The sequence below is a fragment of the Sinocyclocheilus grahami genome, unplaced genomic scaffold (genome assembly GCF_001515645.1).
Source record: "Sinocyclocheilus grahami isolate Dianchi unplaced genomic scaffold, SAMN03320097.WGS_v1.1 scaffold349.1, whole genome shotgun sequence".
Classification (NCBI taxonomy): Eukaryota; Metazoa; Chordata; class Actinopteri; order Cypriniformes; family Cyprinidae; genus Sinocyclocheilus; species Sinocyclocheilus grahami.
The window spans coordinates 851,470-867,453 of NW_015505528.1; the positions used below are offsets into that span (position 1 = coordinate 851,470).

The following is a 15,984-nucleotide window of genomic DNA, read 5'->3' on the forward strand; positions in this document are numbered from 1 at the left end:
GCAATTACTTTTTCACATAGGGCCAGGCAGGTTTGGACCGCATTTTCCCCTTAATAAATAAAATCATTATTTAAAAACTGCATTTTGTATTTACTTGGGTTATCTTTGTGTAATATTAAAATGTGTTTGATCTGAATCATATAAGTGTAACAAACATGCAAAAAATTAAATAAACAGGAAGGGGGCAAAAACATTTTCACAGCACTGCATATTTTGACAACCATTTTAAAAATGTCATTTTGTTAGTGACAATTGTAGCCTACTTAAGAATATTCAGAAAATATACATTAGTGTCCATCAAATTATGTGACTGTAGTCGATAATTAAATATGGAATGAATATGGAATATACTTAATGGTTATACAATATACTTTCAAATTTTGATTTCAGCATTAGTTGAAATAAGAATTATAGACCGAAAAATAGCATTAAGAAAATTATTTGCAGAATTCACCCCGTTAAACAGATGTTGCAATATGTATGTACATTAATCATTTTTAAATTAAGAGCATTGTGCACTTTTTCTTTGACTGTATCTGTACAAAACTTGGGGTTTGTTTTGGATTATTTAAAAAAATAAAATTAATAGTAATACTGTTACAATATTATTTGTAATTCATACATTGAAAGGAGTAAAAAAATAAATAAAAAAAGTTAAACTTTGTTTACATAATTTATAAATACTATTTTACTACATAACTGGAAAACAGCGAATATTTCATGTCGGAAGTACGTCAGTTAGCAAGACGCAAGTAGTTTACTGCTTCCGTGTTCTGTAAACCAATCACAATCCTACTCTTCAAGGGCTTGACCAATGAACGCTGCGAATGATATTTAAAACCCAGGCAGCCTGACAGAGTTATTTGTATTGCTGTAGTGTTTATAAGCCATTTCGTTTGTTGTGAGAAATCCAGTACAAAGATGGGAAAAGGTAAAAAAAAAGAGACAATCATTCGTTTAGCGAACTCGTAACATCATTTGGAGAAATAAACATTGTTCATGTAACTTCCTCGTTAGGCAAAAAGTCCACTTCTGCCAAACGAAGACCTGTGGACGGCAGTATAAACGAGAAAGTAGAAGAGGCTAAAGAGAACAGAGACGGGAAAACCACGGTAGGAGACATGCGTTTGTATTCGTTCAGTCCGAACTGTGCATGAGTGTTACTGAGCGATGTTGTGTAACGGTTACTAACGTTACTCGCCTTAAACGCGTTAAGAATGCATTTTCTCATCAATAAATTCATTTGATTTGAATGTTTCTATTTGTCTTTCAGACATGCCAAGGGCAGCCAACAATACATAGTTTTCTGAATCTAAACAAATAATGATTTTAAAAAAGCATCATATGATCCCTTTAAACGGTCCATTCATGCTCAAAAACCCTCCAATGTGGCTGAATTAAAACAATTCTGCAAAGAAGAGTGGGCCAAAATTCCTCCACAGCGACGTGAGATACTCATTGCCAGTTATCGCAAACGCTTGATCGCAGGTTTTGCCGCCAAGGGTGGGACAACCAGTTATTAGATTTAGGGGGCAATTACTTTTTCACATAGGGCCAGGCAGGTTTGGACCGCATTTTCCCCTTAATAAATAAAATCATTATTTAAAAACTGCATTTTGTATTTACTTGGGTTATCTTTGTGTAATATTAAAATGTGTTTGATCTGAATCATATAAGTGTAACAAACATGCAAAAAATTAAATAAACAGGAAGGGGGCAAAAACATTTTCACAGCACTGCATATTTTGACAACCATTTTAAAAATGTCATTTTGTTAGTGACAATTGTAGCCTACTTAAGAATATTCAGAAAATATACATTAGTGTCCATCAAATTATGTGACTGTAGTCGATAATTAAATATGGAATGAATATGGAATATACTTAATGGTTATACAATATACTTTCAAATTTTGATTTCAGCATTAGTTGAAATCATAAGAATTATAGACCGAAAAATAGCATTAAGAAAATTATTTGCAGAATTCACCCCGTTAAACAGATGTTGCAATATGTATGTACATTAATCATTTTTAAATTAAGAGCATTGTGCACTTTTTCTTTGACTGTATCTGTACAAAACTTGGGGTTTGTTTTGGATTATTTAAAAAAATAAAATTAATAGTAATACTGTTACAATATTATTTGTAATTCATACATTGAAAGGAGTAAAAAAATAAATAAAAAAAGTTAAACTTTGTTTACATAATTTATAAATACTATTTTACTACATAACTGGAAAACAGCGAATATTTCATGTCGGAAGTACGTCAGTTAGCAAGACGCAAGTAGTTTACTGCTTCCGTGTTCTGTAAACCAATCACAATCCTACTCTTCAAGGGCTTGACCAATGAACGCTGCGAATGATATTTAAAACCCAGGCAGCCTGACAGAGTTATTTGTATTGCTGTAGTGTTTATAAGCCATTTCGTTTGTTGTGAGAAATCCAGTACAAAGATGGGAAAAGGTAAAAAAAAAGAGACAATCATTCGTTTAGCGAACTCGTAACATCATTTGGAGAAATAAACATTGTTCATGTAACTTCCTCGTTAGGCAAAAAGTCCACTTCTGCCAAACGAAGACCTGTGGACGGCAGTATAAACGAGAAAGTAGAAGAGGCTAAAGAGAACAGAGACGGGAAAACCACGGTAGGAGACATGCGTTTGTATTCGTTCAGTCCGAACTGTGCATGAGTGTTACTGAGCGATGTTGTGTAACGGTTACTAACGTTACTCGCCTTAAACGCGTTAAGAATGCATTTTCTCATCAATAAATTCATTTGATTTGAATGTTTCTATTTGTCTTTCAGACATGCCAAGGGCAGCCAACAATACATAGTTTTCTGAATCTAAACAAGCCGCTCCGGAATAACCCACTTAACCTTATTTTAGACGACAATACAGCAACGGACCGTTTACCCAAAACCAGCGAACAGAGTGAAGGTTTTTATTTAAATCGTAATAACGATACACTCATTTGTCTTTGTTTAGAGTTGGTTTTACTTACTACTTTCTTCTTTTTTTGGTTAGTCAAAGACGCAGAGCCGAATGCACCTAAAAAAGGGGACCCTGACAAACAGAGCCTTATTTGTGGACCTAATGAGCAGACTGTGCCTCGTGAAGGGTCTGGGACAAGAAAGCAAACACAATCTGTGCACAGGATAAATGGTGAAAAGTCAAAAGACAGGAAGTATGTCTAGTTTTAAATATCTAATAAATAGTTGACCGTTTCAGTCATTTATTATTTGATTTAGTTACTCTGTGTGTGTGTGTGTGTGTGTGTGTGTGTTTTATAAGTGGAAAAAAGTTTGTGCATCTATTTCACTGAGAAGTAAAATCTTCTTGCATTGTGTGTTTATCTTATTTTAGATCGAAAAACAAAGAGTCTGAACCCAATCGAAAGGTCACAGATTATTTTCCTGTTAGGCGAAGTTGCAGGAAAGGCAAAGCTGAGTTGAAGGTTGGTAAACTCTTCCAGAATCGGTTTTTTTTTATTATGTTGTTTATTCTTGAAGTTGGCTAAATGCATGTTATAGAGCTTTTTGTGAATGATTCATTCATGTATTTTTCTTTAAAAAATGTACCTCGTAATTTTCATACTTGGATCTTCTGGGGAAAAATGCCAGACTTCCTTCTGGTGACAAGCAAGACTTCATCAATCATTCACGGGGCTTTTATTCAAAACAATTTTCTACAAAATTGAAAAAACCTATGCGTTTTGGCTATTCATTTACACGTCAACTGCATTTTGGGGGCCTGAAAATGCAGACTTTTGAAAACTGGTTTCAAAGTGCAAGTTTTTGTTTTCGTCTCGGTGTAAACTACTAAAAATTGAATTTGTGATAACGGTGACATGTCAAGCATATTAGTTTCAATCTGTAGGGATCCGTGTGAATGGGGATCATTTTGACAAAGTTGTTTTCTGTATGCGAAACGTCTCAAAAATGCAAAGGGAAAAACTTCGGTTTTTAGTACAATAGTTGTCGCGTAAATGTACCCTTACATAAACTCCACCCCTGCAAACTTTGATGGCCACACCTACATCTCAATAACGATGCATTGAACCAAGTCCCATTCTGCATTTTCTTCCGTTATGCATTGATGTACATCACAATACAGAAGAAAAGAGATGCTACCATTTTAATTTTGCTGTGCATTTTTAGCTCTTAAGACCCATTATTTTAAAACCAATTTACCATTGATAAATCAATTTTCAACATTTGTTTACTTTATCATTCTGGCAAACATTTATTCTATTAAATCCAGAGCTAAATGTGGACATGTTGTGTTAAAACAGTGTGAAAAGCGGCAGCACCTTGATGATCTCATCAAAAACAATGTTGAAGAGGGGCTCAAGGTAAGCTTTTTAAGCAATCGGTCTACATTTTAACTTTACAACTTTTCATTGCTTGGGTTTAAGCATCTTCCATTTTCAGCATATTAGTTTCAATCTGTAGGGATCATTTTGACAAAGTTGTTTTCTGTATGCGAAACGTCTCAAAAATGCAAAGGGAAAAACTTCGGTTTTTAGTACAATAGTTGTTGCGTAAATGTACCCTTACATAAACTCCACCCCTGCAAACTTTGATGGCCACACCTACATCTCAATAACGATGCATTGAACCAAGTCCCATTCTGCATTTTCTTCCGTTATGCATTGATGTACATCACAATACAGAAGAAAAGAGATGCTACCATTTTAATTTTGCTGTGCATTTTTAGCTCTTAAGACCCATTATTTTAAAACCAATTTACCATTGATAAATCAATTTTCAACATTTGTTTACTTTATCATTCTGGCAAACATTTATTCTATTAAATCCAGAGCTAAATGTGGACATGTTGTGTTAAAACAGTGTGAAAAGCGGCAGCACCTTGATGATCTCATCAAAAACAATGTTGAAGAGGGGCTCAAGGTAAGCTTTTTAAGCAATCGGTCTACATTTTAACTTTACAACTTTTCATTGCTTGGGTTTAAGCATCTTCCATTTTCAAAATCAGGTGAAAAGTATTGATGGAAGAGGAAGAGGTGTTTTTGCAGACCGAACATTTCAGAAAGACCAGTTTGTAGTAGAGTACCATGGGGAATTGTTAGAGATTGCTGATGCTAAAGCAAGAGAGTCTCAATATGCTCAAGACCCAACCACTGGCTGCTACATGTACTATTTCCGCTACCATGACAAAACCTACTGGTGAGTATTTTGGTGTGTTTTTACTTTTCATAAAACAATCTTCTGGTGAGAAGTTTTTTTTTTTTTTAAAGGGGTCATATGATGCGATTTCAATTTCCTTTCTCTTTGGAGTGTTACAAGCTCTTGGTGCATAAAGAAGATCTGTAAAGTTGCAAAGACTAAAGTCTCAAATCCAAAGAAATATTCTTTATAAAAGTTCAGAGTCAACCACACCTACCTAAAATGGCTCGTTCTAACACGCCCCCACATGTCTATGTCACGATGTGGGAAGATTTGCATTACGCCACCCAAATGTTCACGCAAAGAAAGAAGGCATAACTTTTATTCTCGCTGTAGTATTGTTGCTGCCGCCATGTCGTGAAGGCGCTGTGTGTTTCGTTGTGAAAACGAAACTACTTTGTTTGGCCTTCCAAAAGATTAAGATTAAGAACCGCTTCGTCATGCCTAGAGCTGATCTGTGCTGGTCGCTGAGGAAATACATCAACTTCGCGCTGTGGATCGCCGGATCGGTTTTCACCGTGGACGAAGCGGAGTCCAGCCCGGGGTCGTCACACCTTCGTCGAATCCTCCGGCCACGCCATTCTCAAGCCCACCGGCCTCCGCTCACTCTAGCCCTCCGGCCGTTCCTCACTCTAGCCCCCGGCCTCTGCTCACTCCAGGCCGCCGCCGCTCACTCAAGCCGCCGTGTGTTTCATTGTGAAAGCGAAACTACTTTGTTTGGCTTTCCAAAAGAGGACACGACTAGAAATCAGTGGTTAAGTTGTATTTACAACACTGTTCCAGAACAGTTTAACCCAAATATTCAGATGTGTGTAGCGCATTTTATGGAGGACTGTTTCCTGATCCTTGAAGAGTAGCCTACAATGCCGACTGTTCTGACTCACAGACTGTAAGTACATTTTTCATATTTAAAGAATTTGCCACTGAAGATTCTAACGCGAGTTTTGAGCAGTGTAGAGTAGCGCTTGTTTTTCATTTCTCTGATCACAAATGCAGACATGGGTTTATGTTTACGCGGCGCGATGCAATGCGTAAAAAGACCGTACAAGTCATTATAATCTGCAATTATGTCCTGACTGGATGCAACAAATGCCTCGTTTATAATGGGGTTTGAATGGTTTTTGTCTCGTCACTCTGGCCGGGACACTGCATCGTAGTATGGTAAGGGGCGTAACATTTCCGTCACATGCTTGAGGTATTCGGCCAATCACAACACACTGGATAGCTGGCCAATCAGAGCACACCTCGCTTTTCAGAAAGATGAGCTTTGTAAAAAATCTAAGCGTTTCAGAAAGGCGGGGCATAGAGGAGAAACAGTAATGTACAGTATATGGAAAATGTTTTTTTTTTTTAACCTTAAACCAAATAAACATTTCATTACACCAAACACACAATGTTCTTTTTTTTTAGCAACATCATATGACCCCTTTAATCTTACTTTGACTATTGATATGCTTTAATGCAAGATTTGAGGTAAACATTGCTATCTGTATGAACTTAGAATTGACAGAAAACTGTTCGTCAACGGAGAGACATGTTAATAAATCTAATGTTTGTTTGTTTTAAGTGTGGATGCTACCAAAGAAACTGACCGTCTGGGCCGACTGATCAACCACAGTAAGAATGGCAACCTTCGGACCAAAATGCATGGGATAAATGGCACACCTCACCTCATCTTCCTCACTTCCAGAGACATCAAAGTAGATGAGGAGCTGCTTTATGATTACGGTGACCGCAGTAAAGAAGCCATCGCTGCTCATCCTTGGCTTAAGCATTAATTCACTCTGTTTAGTTGTCTTGTTCCAATAGCATTTAAATTAGTGGAATAACATAGACATACATTGATGTTTGGAGTTGCCAAACCGTTCACTGTAACAAATGGTATCATAAAATGAATTGTGTGAGGTTTTGAAAGAACCACAGCAACTGTAAAATTGTTTTTTAAATGATTTCTACATCTTAGTTGCTTTTTTTTTTTTTTTTTTTTTTGGGGGGGGGGGGACTTAATTTTAATAAGACATGTATAAGAATACCAGCCTCTGATTTTAAATATATGAGAATATTCAAATGTGTGTAGTTACTGTACATTTGTATATGCAAAATTACGTTTAATCTCAAAGCAATTATACCACATTAAGAAATTGTTGGTTTTGAATCCTTTGTCTTAAAATTTTATAAGGATTTACAACATTACAGAATCACAGAATATAAACCTTATGCTTTATTAATGTTTTAAAATGTTGTGCAAAAACATTTCAGCTGCACAAAACTTTGCATGATTGTTTTTAGACAGTTTCTTTTAATCACAAATACATTTATGATTGAAATAAATCTTCAAAGCATAACATATCAAATGTTATACTATAAAAACATGACGATGACCGTAATTCCAATCAGAAGAATCTAAGGCTTAAGTGATACACTTGCTTATTTTTTTTATACTGCATCTTGCTGCAAGAATCCCATCAGGCACCACCATGAAATAGGACCAAAACACTTAGAAAACTGGGTCCTGTAAACACAATTGAATTAATTTATATTACTGGTTGTTAAAATATAATTCAGAGAGCCATTATACAAAAAAAAAAAACATGCACAAAAAACTTTGTGACAAAAGCTATTTATTACATTTCAAACACATTAATAACACATAAAAAAAAACATTTATAAAGGATACTGGAAATATAGGACATAGGAAACATCCAATACACACAAATAAGGGAAAGAACAGCAACAGACACACATGATCAGAAGTTTGATTGATTGGAAAATAAAAACTAGGGAAATCAATTTAAGATGGCCAAATATAGTTTAAATAATTCAATCTTATGTTATGCAACTACACGTTAACTCCAGTAATCTATGTACAAACAACAGGGCCCATGTACTGAGAACAGCATTTTTAAATACCTTAGTATTGCAGAAAAAACTCGACTCTGCTGTCAAAAACATTTGTCCAGGCTATTACTTAATTACAATAAATACTGCAAGCCAATAAAAGTGAATTTTTACATTCATATGGCCCACAATTTACCACTTCACATACCTTAATGAGATTTAGTGCACTACACATGACCTTATACAGCAGCCTTTTTGTGTTTTAGTTGAAGTACCTAAATTTTAACATTACAATTCCTAGTGATCCTTAGTTTATTAAAATGAAGACTAGAAAGTGCATAATCATATGGATAGTTTTTGTATCTAAAAGCTTGTCAACACCTTCAACAGGTACAGTCTGAAGATGTTTTCTAATTCAGTAAGCTCACAAATAAGGCCTTAGAGCCTCATATGGAATATAAACACCAAATCAGTGTGTTTAAGCTCATTTAATTAGGTTTAGTACTGTTACCAAAATAGTCCTTAAATGTGTCATTGTGCTATTCATAAAATGACTTGATATAAAATTGATTCTAGTAATGTCATATTACAGTAAAAGATACTGTGGAACAATGTTAATGAAAATCTAGTGTGTTTCAAATAGTCTGCAAATGTATATTAGCTAAGGGAGGTATTTAGAGGGACATTTGATACTTTGATATCTTGTCATTCATGTTTGAATTCACACTCAATGATGAACAAAGTGAGAACGGTCACAATCACGGAGTTAAAAATGTACACAATTAAAAATAGGAGCAAGGCGAAGGATTTCCAGACAGAAATTGGAAGTATTAAAAAGATCACTTCTTCCCATCTCTCCTCACCCTGTTGGAAGTGTTGCTTGTCTCAAATGTGTTTTAGTTTGTGCTAAATCCTGGTAACTATTTTTGCCGAAATGAGAACCTGAAAAAGAGAGAGACCGTTTGTCAGCAACATCGACACACAGAATCATAAAATATGGTCAATGTTACAAAGACCTATATAAGATCTAATACAGCATTCTTCTTTAGAGCAGAAAAGCTCTAAACATGGCTTAATGCAGTTGTGGACATACCGAGCACCTGTGTGGACTTTAAGAAATCTTTGCCAATCACAAAAGAAATGTCATAAACATACACTTATTATACATATTATCAATATTAAACATATTATCAAAAGTGCCAAAGTTGGAAGACATTAATATAACAGAACAGATACAACAATAGAATGATTATCTCAAACTAACAAACAAAGATTTTCTCTTCAATACCTAAATATCTTCAGGAGTTTTTCCTTTCTACATCCATTTCTGGCTTGCTAACTGGACACTCAAAGACATTAAAGCACATTATTTGTGAATCTATTGACACTGAAACATAGACCTCTGTAAAGCTGCTTTGAAACAATATATTTTGTATGATTTTGACAAATGTATAACTCAAGGTAGAGGGGTAAACTCCACTGGGCAGGACTCCAGACCTGCTGCACCTTCCAGCTACTGGAAACGCCACTCACATGAGTCGTCAATAAATGAAAAAAAGGTACAGAAATTCTACAAGACACAACAGGCTTACAGGTACACACACCTGCCTTGCAATACTGGCATATGTATTTCCACTGACATATTCCATTAAATCAGACTGATCCATTTGTCCCCCCAAAAAGTAATTGTGTCAAAAAGAGTCTTGAATATGTAATTTCTAAATGTTGTAACTAAATATTTGAACTAAAAAGTAATTTATTTAAGATTAAAACAGTATATCAGCCAACTCCTACTTTTCGGATGAATAAACGTATAAGTATAATGCTTTGAATATCAAAATGACTGATCTGGGGTGTATTCCAGAAAGGAGGTTCAACAAACTCAGAGTTCAAACTTGAACTCTGAGTTGACTTACCCTGAGATGGGAAGCTCTTGAGTTTTCGGTTTCTGAACAGCTGAACAGAGTTAGTTCAATCCATTCTGAATTTGAGTTTAGCGCATGCACCACGACTTTGAAAAGCCATGATCAATAGAGCTCCGAAATTATGATTCACCATGGCAGCACCGACAGAAAGACTTCCGCATACTATTCAAGTTTATTTGTACAGCGCTTTTCACGATACAAATCATTGCAAAGCAACTTTACAGCAAATTAAGTTTCTACAATATTTAGTGGTAGTTTATCAGTGGTGACTGTCAGTCAATGTAAATATGGCAGAAATGTATGGAAAAATCAATTAAAGACGTAATAAAACAGATGATGAACACTATTAACAGCAATTATTACATGATGCAATCAAACTTATAGCAAAATGTGTTAGTTCTGTATGTTGTTTCAGGGTTGGCATCATCTGAGGTCCTCTGAGGGGTTGGCATTTACTATGCAATATGTAATTCTTAATCACTTATAATATCAGAGGTGAAAACTGGCAGAACGGTAAGTTATTGAACTAATCTTCATTTTCGTGGTATCCCATGGGCAAAAAAGGAAAAAAAACGTGGCAGCAGAAAAAAAAATTAAACATAAAAATTCAAGCAGGTAAAGCTTCAAGTGTAAAAGGTTCATGGGTGTAGGCTACATGACTTTACAAACATTTGACATATTCAATAAATATCATTCAGTGTCTATTTCAATGTGCGGTGGCTTTTTCCACATGGTCTAATGCTCTTTTCACAATTAAATGTTCTCCAATCCAACATACATTTCTTAATTAGGGTTATGAAATAAACATTTGACCTCTATTCAGCCAACAGCAAGAAGGCAGAGACTCGTAAAATGGGTGGATAACCTGCACCAGCACCACTGACAGATGAAGAGGAGATGGCCACAATACCAATATTAAAATCCAACAGGGAAAAGTATAAGTGTTGCTTTGTATTTGTAGGAAATAAAGATGACCGAATTAAATGTGAATAATTTGTGTTTATATAACAGCTGTGGTGGTGGTTACAGCATATATCTAGCACTACCCTTCCATCTGGCATCCTTCCATTCAATACAGTAATCAGTTTCATTTTTGGAAGGTGCGATGGTGAGAATATGCGTGTAATCAATGCATCCAACCACACTGGAAAACCTAAAAGGAAATTCTAATTATTAGGTTACTTCCAGAGGTCGCAGCAAGATGTTATCAAGTGAACGTCATTTAAAAGTGTTACCGCTCTAATAAACTTTGCATGTGGATATGGCAAAATAAAATAAAATCCTGATGTAGGCCTAAATGTAACTCCCCGCAAATGAATGCAGCCTCCTCATCTACAGGATCCCATGTTAAAAGACATGCCATTTTGTGTCACATTTGAAATGCATGATGAAAATGAAAGTGGTGCAGTGAGAAAAAATTATCTTGCTTGCATTTGCATTAAGATAATTTTTCTTACCCCACTGGCAGATCATTTTACTTGTTTCCTCCAGGAAACAAGACTAAATATCGTATTATATATATATCTTTTTATATATAAAATGCATCTTGATTTAAGAATTTTTAGATATTTATAGGCTACTTGAAATAAGGCAAAAAATCTCAGCAATAAAAGCATTTTTGCTGCATGAATGAATAAATGAATGAGGTATTTAAACATCGCTTACGCTTTAAAAAGGGGGAGGAGACCAAATGAAACTGGGTTTACTGAAGGAAACCTGCTCCCGAACAAGTTAGGTTCACACTATGGTAACTTACTGACAGTTTTGTTTTATATTGGAACCGAAAACTCTGAATTTACCTTTTCTGTGGTTAGCAGACTCTCACTTTCTGAAATACACCCCTGAAATTGCACAAAGCTCTGACAAAGACAAAACTATTTAAAAGCACTCACAGTTTCTGAATGGTGCTCTTCTCTTTGTGCTCCTCTATAATGGTGGAGGGTGCAGGTTCTGACTGAGGAAGGGTCTCCAGGTTTACTTCCACCATCTTCTGTTCGGAGCCCAGGACTCCACTGCAAGCACAGTAGATGCTAAATTTGACTGAGACCACCACACATATCAAATGAATTATTGCATGATGTCATTTCTCTCAGAATTGTTTTATTTGCTGTTGAGATTAGGACAAACCAGCACACAAGTCAAAAATTGTCCTGTTTTTTGCACCAATTTAGAACAGAACACACTGTATCATGGAATAACTCAAACACAGCAGTTTACTAATCTATAGTAACTAAAAGAGACATAAGGTGAGTTAACAGCACTGAAACTGTTTTTTTTTTTTTACCTCTTGTAGAGTTGTAGTTCCTCTTGGGCCACCAACAGCTGGGCTTTAAGTTTGTTTCTCTCTTGCAGAACCTCCTTTAACTCCTGCATGGTGAATCGTGGTCGGTTTGGGTCTTTTAAGTCCACAACTAGTTTGTTTGGACCAACAGCCTGCTTTAAAAGAATAAAATATTATATATTGCCCGAAGTATAAATAAATGTTTGCACAAACTAGAAATAGACTCTGGCCTTCTAATCAAGAAAAATTTGTTGTAAAGTTTTTAAATGTCAAATATTAAGTCTTACTTGTTACATAGCTACAAGATTAAGACCATTAACATGCATTAAAAAAATAAATAAGGTTAATTTTGATTTCATGCCAACTTTAACTCTATAGATGACTTTTTGGGGTTCCCACTTTGAGTTCCGCTCATAAGCAATATACAAAATTCTAAAGAATATGTTGATGGCATTTTACCACTCATTCCTCCCAGCTAAAATCTGGAAGTAAACCGATCCAATCCTTAAACCTTGAAATACTCCATTTCAATAGTAGAACCACAACAATAAACCCTAAAACGACTGTAAAAATAATGATTTAACCAGCTTTACAGTTCCAGTAATACAAACGTTTTAACAGAACAACTGATGCAAGTGCTGCTTAAGTTTCAGAAGGGTCTCCAGGTTTACTTCCACCATCTTCTGTTCGGAGCCCAGGACTCCACTGCAAGCACAGTAGATGCTAAATTTGACTGAGACCACCACACATATCAAATGAATTATTGCATGATGTCATTTCTCTCAGAATTGTTTTATTTGCTGTTGAGATTAGGACAAACCAGCACACAAGTCAAAAATTGTCCTGTTTTTTGCACCAATTTAGAACAGAACACACTGTATCATGGAATAACTCAAACACAGCAGTTTACTAATCTATAGTAACTAAAAGAGACATAAGGTGAGTTAACAGCACTGAAACTGTTTTTTTTTTTTACCTCTTGTAGAGTTGTAGTTCCTCTTGGGCCACCAACAGCTGGGCTTTAAGTTTGTTTCTCTCTTGCAGAACCTCCTTTAACTCCTGCATGGTGAATCGTGGTCGGTTTGGGTCTTTTAAGTCCACAACTAGTTTGTTTGGACCAACAGCCTGCTTTAAAAGAATAAAATATTATATATTGCCCGAAGTATAAATAAATGTTTGCACAAACTAGAAATAGACTCTGGCCTTCTAATCAAGAAAAATTTGTTGTAAAGTTTTTAAATGTCAAATATTAAGTCTTACTTGTTACATAGCTACAAGATTAAGACCATTAACATGCATTAAAAAAATAAATAAGGTTAATTTTGATTTCATGCCAACTTTAACTCTATAGATGACTTTTTGGGGTTCCCACTTTGAGTTCCGCTCATAAGCAATATACAAAATTCTAAAGAATATGTTGATGGCATTTTACCACTCATTCCTCCCAGCTAAAATCTGGAAGTAAACCGATCCAATCCTTAAACCTTGAAATACTCCATTTCAATAGTAGAACCACAACAATAAACCCTAAAACGACTGTAAAAATAATGATTTAACCAGCTTTACAGTTCCAGTAATACAAACGTTTTAACAGAACAACTGATGCAAGTGCTGCTTAAGTTTCACATTTGTGTTTTTAAAGGAATTGTTAACCCCAAAATAATGTTAATTGGTGCACTGGAGTGGTGTGGATTATTGTAATGTTTTTATCAGCTGTTTTGAAGGCACCCATTCATTGCAGAGGATCCATTGGTGAGCAAATGATGCAATGCTACATTTCTCCAAACCTGTTCTGATGAAGAAATAAAACGTAAACTACACAAGAGCACGTACACACCTCACGCCCCGGATGCCGTGCGCGCTCAAAGACAGTTGGACATAGTGGTGTATTAGAGGTAAAAAATTATATAAATACTGTTCGGTTTCTGGCACAAACCGATCGTTTCGTGTTTTAGGACATCAATGTGTCGTCACGAGCCGCAGGGTTTAATTTGGATTTGTCTGTGCATGTTTTTTTTACTCTCATAGATTTTGTTACCATTGCCATGCATTATAAGACTGATAACTGCAACGGTTAAAGTTAAAAATCATCAAATGTGTTCTACTGAAGAAACAAAGTCTCCTACATCTTGGATGCCCTGGGGGTAAGCAGATAAACATCAAATTTTCATTTTTGGGTGAACTATCCCTTTAACTTGTATTGAACCGGAAATATTCCTTTAAAAGGAACCCTGTGAACAGCAGTCGGAGCATCAAGAATGATGCACATACACTGAACTCCACATGAACCCACTCACATTGTTAACATTACCACTTGAACCTTCTGCTACAACTCTTTCCATTTCTCGCTTCATATTATCCAGCTCCATCCTCAGCTGCTCCAGCGACAGGTTATACTTATTCACCATGGTCTCAAACATCTCCAGCACACGGACGATTTTGAACTGTAAATCCGAGAATTCCCGGCTACCTGTGTTGACTTTCAATAAATCTCTGCCGATCACGTAAGAAATGTCATAAACATCTTCAACAGTCATTTCCAAAACGTCCTTATCGAAAGCCTGCATGGGTGAACTTTCGTGCCGTCCTTCCATTCTGATCCAAGACGAACTGTGTAATCACTGTTTAAGTAATCTTTACTTAAAAGATATGGCGATTTCCACTTCACCGTCCCAGTGCAATCACAAATGATCCGACAACTTCCTCTTCCAAACTGGATCCTGTACTTTACTGTAATCTTGAGCGTTTGAGTGACGTGTAAAGCAGCCAGTGGCTGAGTCGCTCAGTAGGTAAGCCTGCCTGAGAACTCCAAGTTTATTCCGTAAATATCTCCATTAAAATCCCGAGGGAAAAAATGTGCCTAGTTCAGTATGAACATTTCATTTTGTTAAAAATGTATCAACTTGTCTCATAGTTTAAATACCCAAACAGACCAAATGTGACAAGTGGCAACAAATAAATCCCAATATCATTATCATCATTTTATAGGTCTATTGGAATTCATATTGGAAACATTCCATTTCAGATTAATTCAAATTACATTGCCAAAATGCACAATTTTACCAGTTTAGTTAACTGCATTTTTTCCCCCCTAGAAAACAAAATTATTACGATTAATTTGAGATAAAATGTTATGTACTTGGGACTTTTTGCCCCAGTAGTGTGGCAAGATGACCCCCTTTCATATTTTTCTTTTTTTGTGCCATTACAACTAAGTTTTATATTGTTTCCATTTAATTCCCATAATGTATTGTGTGTGTGTGTGTGCTGGGTGATGCATAACCAGTGTTGCGGGTAACGCATTGCAAGTAACGCGAGTTACGTAATCAGATTACTTTTTTCAAGTAACTAGTAAAGTAACGCATTACTTTTTAATTTACAAGAGAATATCTCTGAGTTACTTTTTCAAATAAGTAACGCAAGTTACTTTTTTTTCTAATTTATTGACTGACAGCTCTCCTGTCCCCATGTTGAGAGGAATCAGAAGATGTTACTGTAGTTCAAAAATAAATATGAATATGCGTTAATTCATCTCACTCACACAAAAAAAACAAAAAACACAGATTCAGTATTCCTCAAAATGAATAAAAATAATGCAACAGAATATGACGCAAACCTGCAATAATTAAATGTTAAACAACACAAATATCCTTTATGTATTTAATCCCATTCTATTAATCAATGTATTTGCTTCTGACCTTCGATGATCCGGTTCAACCGTACTAAGCAAAAATGACTCTTGACAAACAT

General features: G+C 35.6%; 2 protein-coding genes and 1 long non-coding RNA gene across 3 annotated transcripts; 2 read left to right on the plus strand and 1 right to left on the minus strand.

The window, feature by feature from the left end:
- The first annotated feature begins 817 nt into the window (after positions 1-817).
- On the plus strand, positions 818-1,320 carry LOC107548536 (uncharacterized). Its single transcript, XR_001604473.1, has 3 exons — positions 818-931; positions 1,018-1,112; positions 1,274-1,320. It is a non-coding gene; the product is annotated as an uncharacterized lncRNA (long non-coding RNA).
- Positions 1,321-2,348: 1,028 nt separating this feature from the next.
- kmt5ab (lysine methyltransferase 5Ab) lies at positions 2,349-7,309 on the plus strand. The gene is made up of 8 exons (XM_016229248.1): positions 2,349-2,466; positions 2,553-2,647; positions 2,809-2,941; positions 3,029-3,188; positions 3,368-3,458; positions 4,296-4,355; positions 5,000-5,190; positions 6,758-7,309. The coding sequence occupies exons 1-8, from the start codon at positions 2,457-2,459 to the stop codon at positions 6,966-6,968; spliced, it is 951 nt and encodes a 316-aa protein (XP_016084734.1). The 5' UTR covers positions 2,349-2,456; the 3' UTR covers positions 6,969-7,309.
- A 525-nt stretch (positions 7,310-7,834) lies between these two features.
- On the minus strand, positions 7,835-14,943 carry rilpl2 (Rab interacting lysosomal protein-like 2). The gene is made up of 4 exons (XM_016229246.1): positions 14,532-14,943; positions 13,211-13,359; positions 11,846-11,965; positions 7,835-8,970 (listed from the first exon to the last, which is right to left on the minus strand). The coding sequence occupies exons 1-4, from the start codon at positions 14,826-14,828 to the stop codon at positions 8,949-8,951; spliced, it is 588 nt and encodes a 195-aa protein (XP_016084732.1). The 5' UTR covers positions 14,829-14,943; the 3' UTR covers positions 7,835-8,948.
- Positions 14,944-15,984: the final 1,041 nt, after the last annotated feature.

Coding starts and splice junctions, on each gene's coding strand:
- rilpl2 (XM_016229246.1), bottom strand. CDS start 14,828: ATGGAAGGACGGCACGAAAGTTCACCCATGCAGGCTTTCGATAAGGAC. Junction 13,360..14,531: donor CAAGTGGTAATGTTAACAAT/GTGAGTGGGTTC, acceptor CTTTTAAAGCAG/GCTGTTGGTCCAAACAAACT. Junction 11,966..13,210: donor GAACTACAACTCTACAAGAG/GTAAAAAAAAAA, acceptor CTGTGCTTGCAG/TGGAGTCCTGGGCTCCGAAC.
- kmt5ab (XM_016229248.1), top strand. Junction 2,648..2,808: donor ACAGAGACGGGAAAACCACG/GTAGGAGACATG, acceptor TTTGTCTTTCAG/ACATGCCAAGGGCAGCCAAC. Junction 3,459..4,295: donor AAGGCAAAGCTGAGTTGAAG/GTTGGTAAACTC, acceptor GTGTTAAAACAG/TGTGAAAAGCGGCAGCACCT.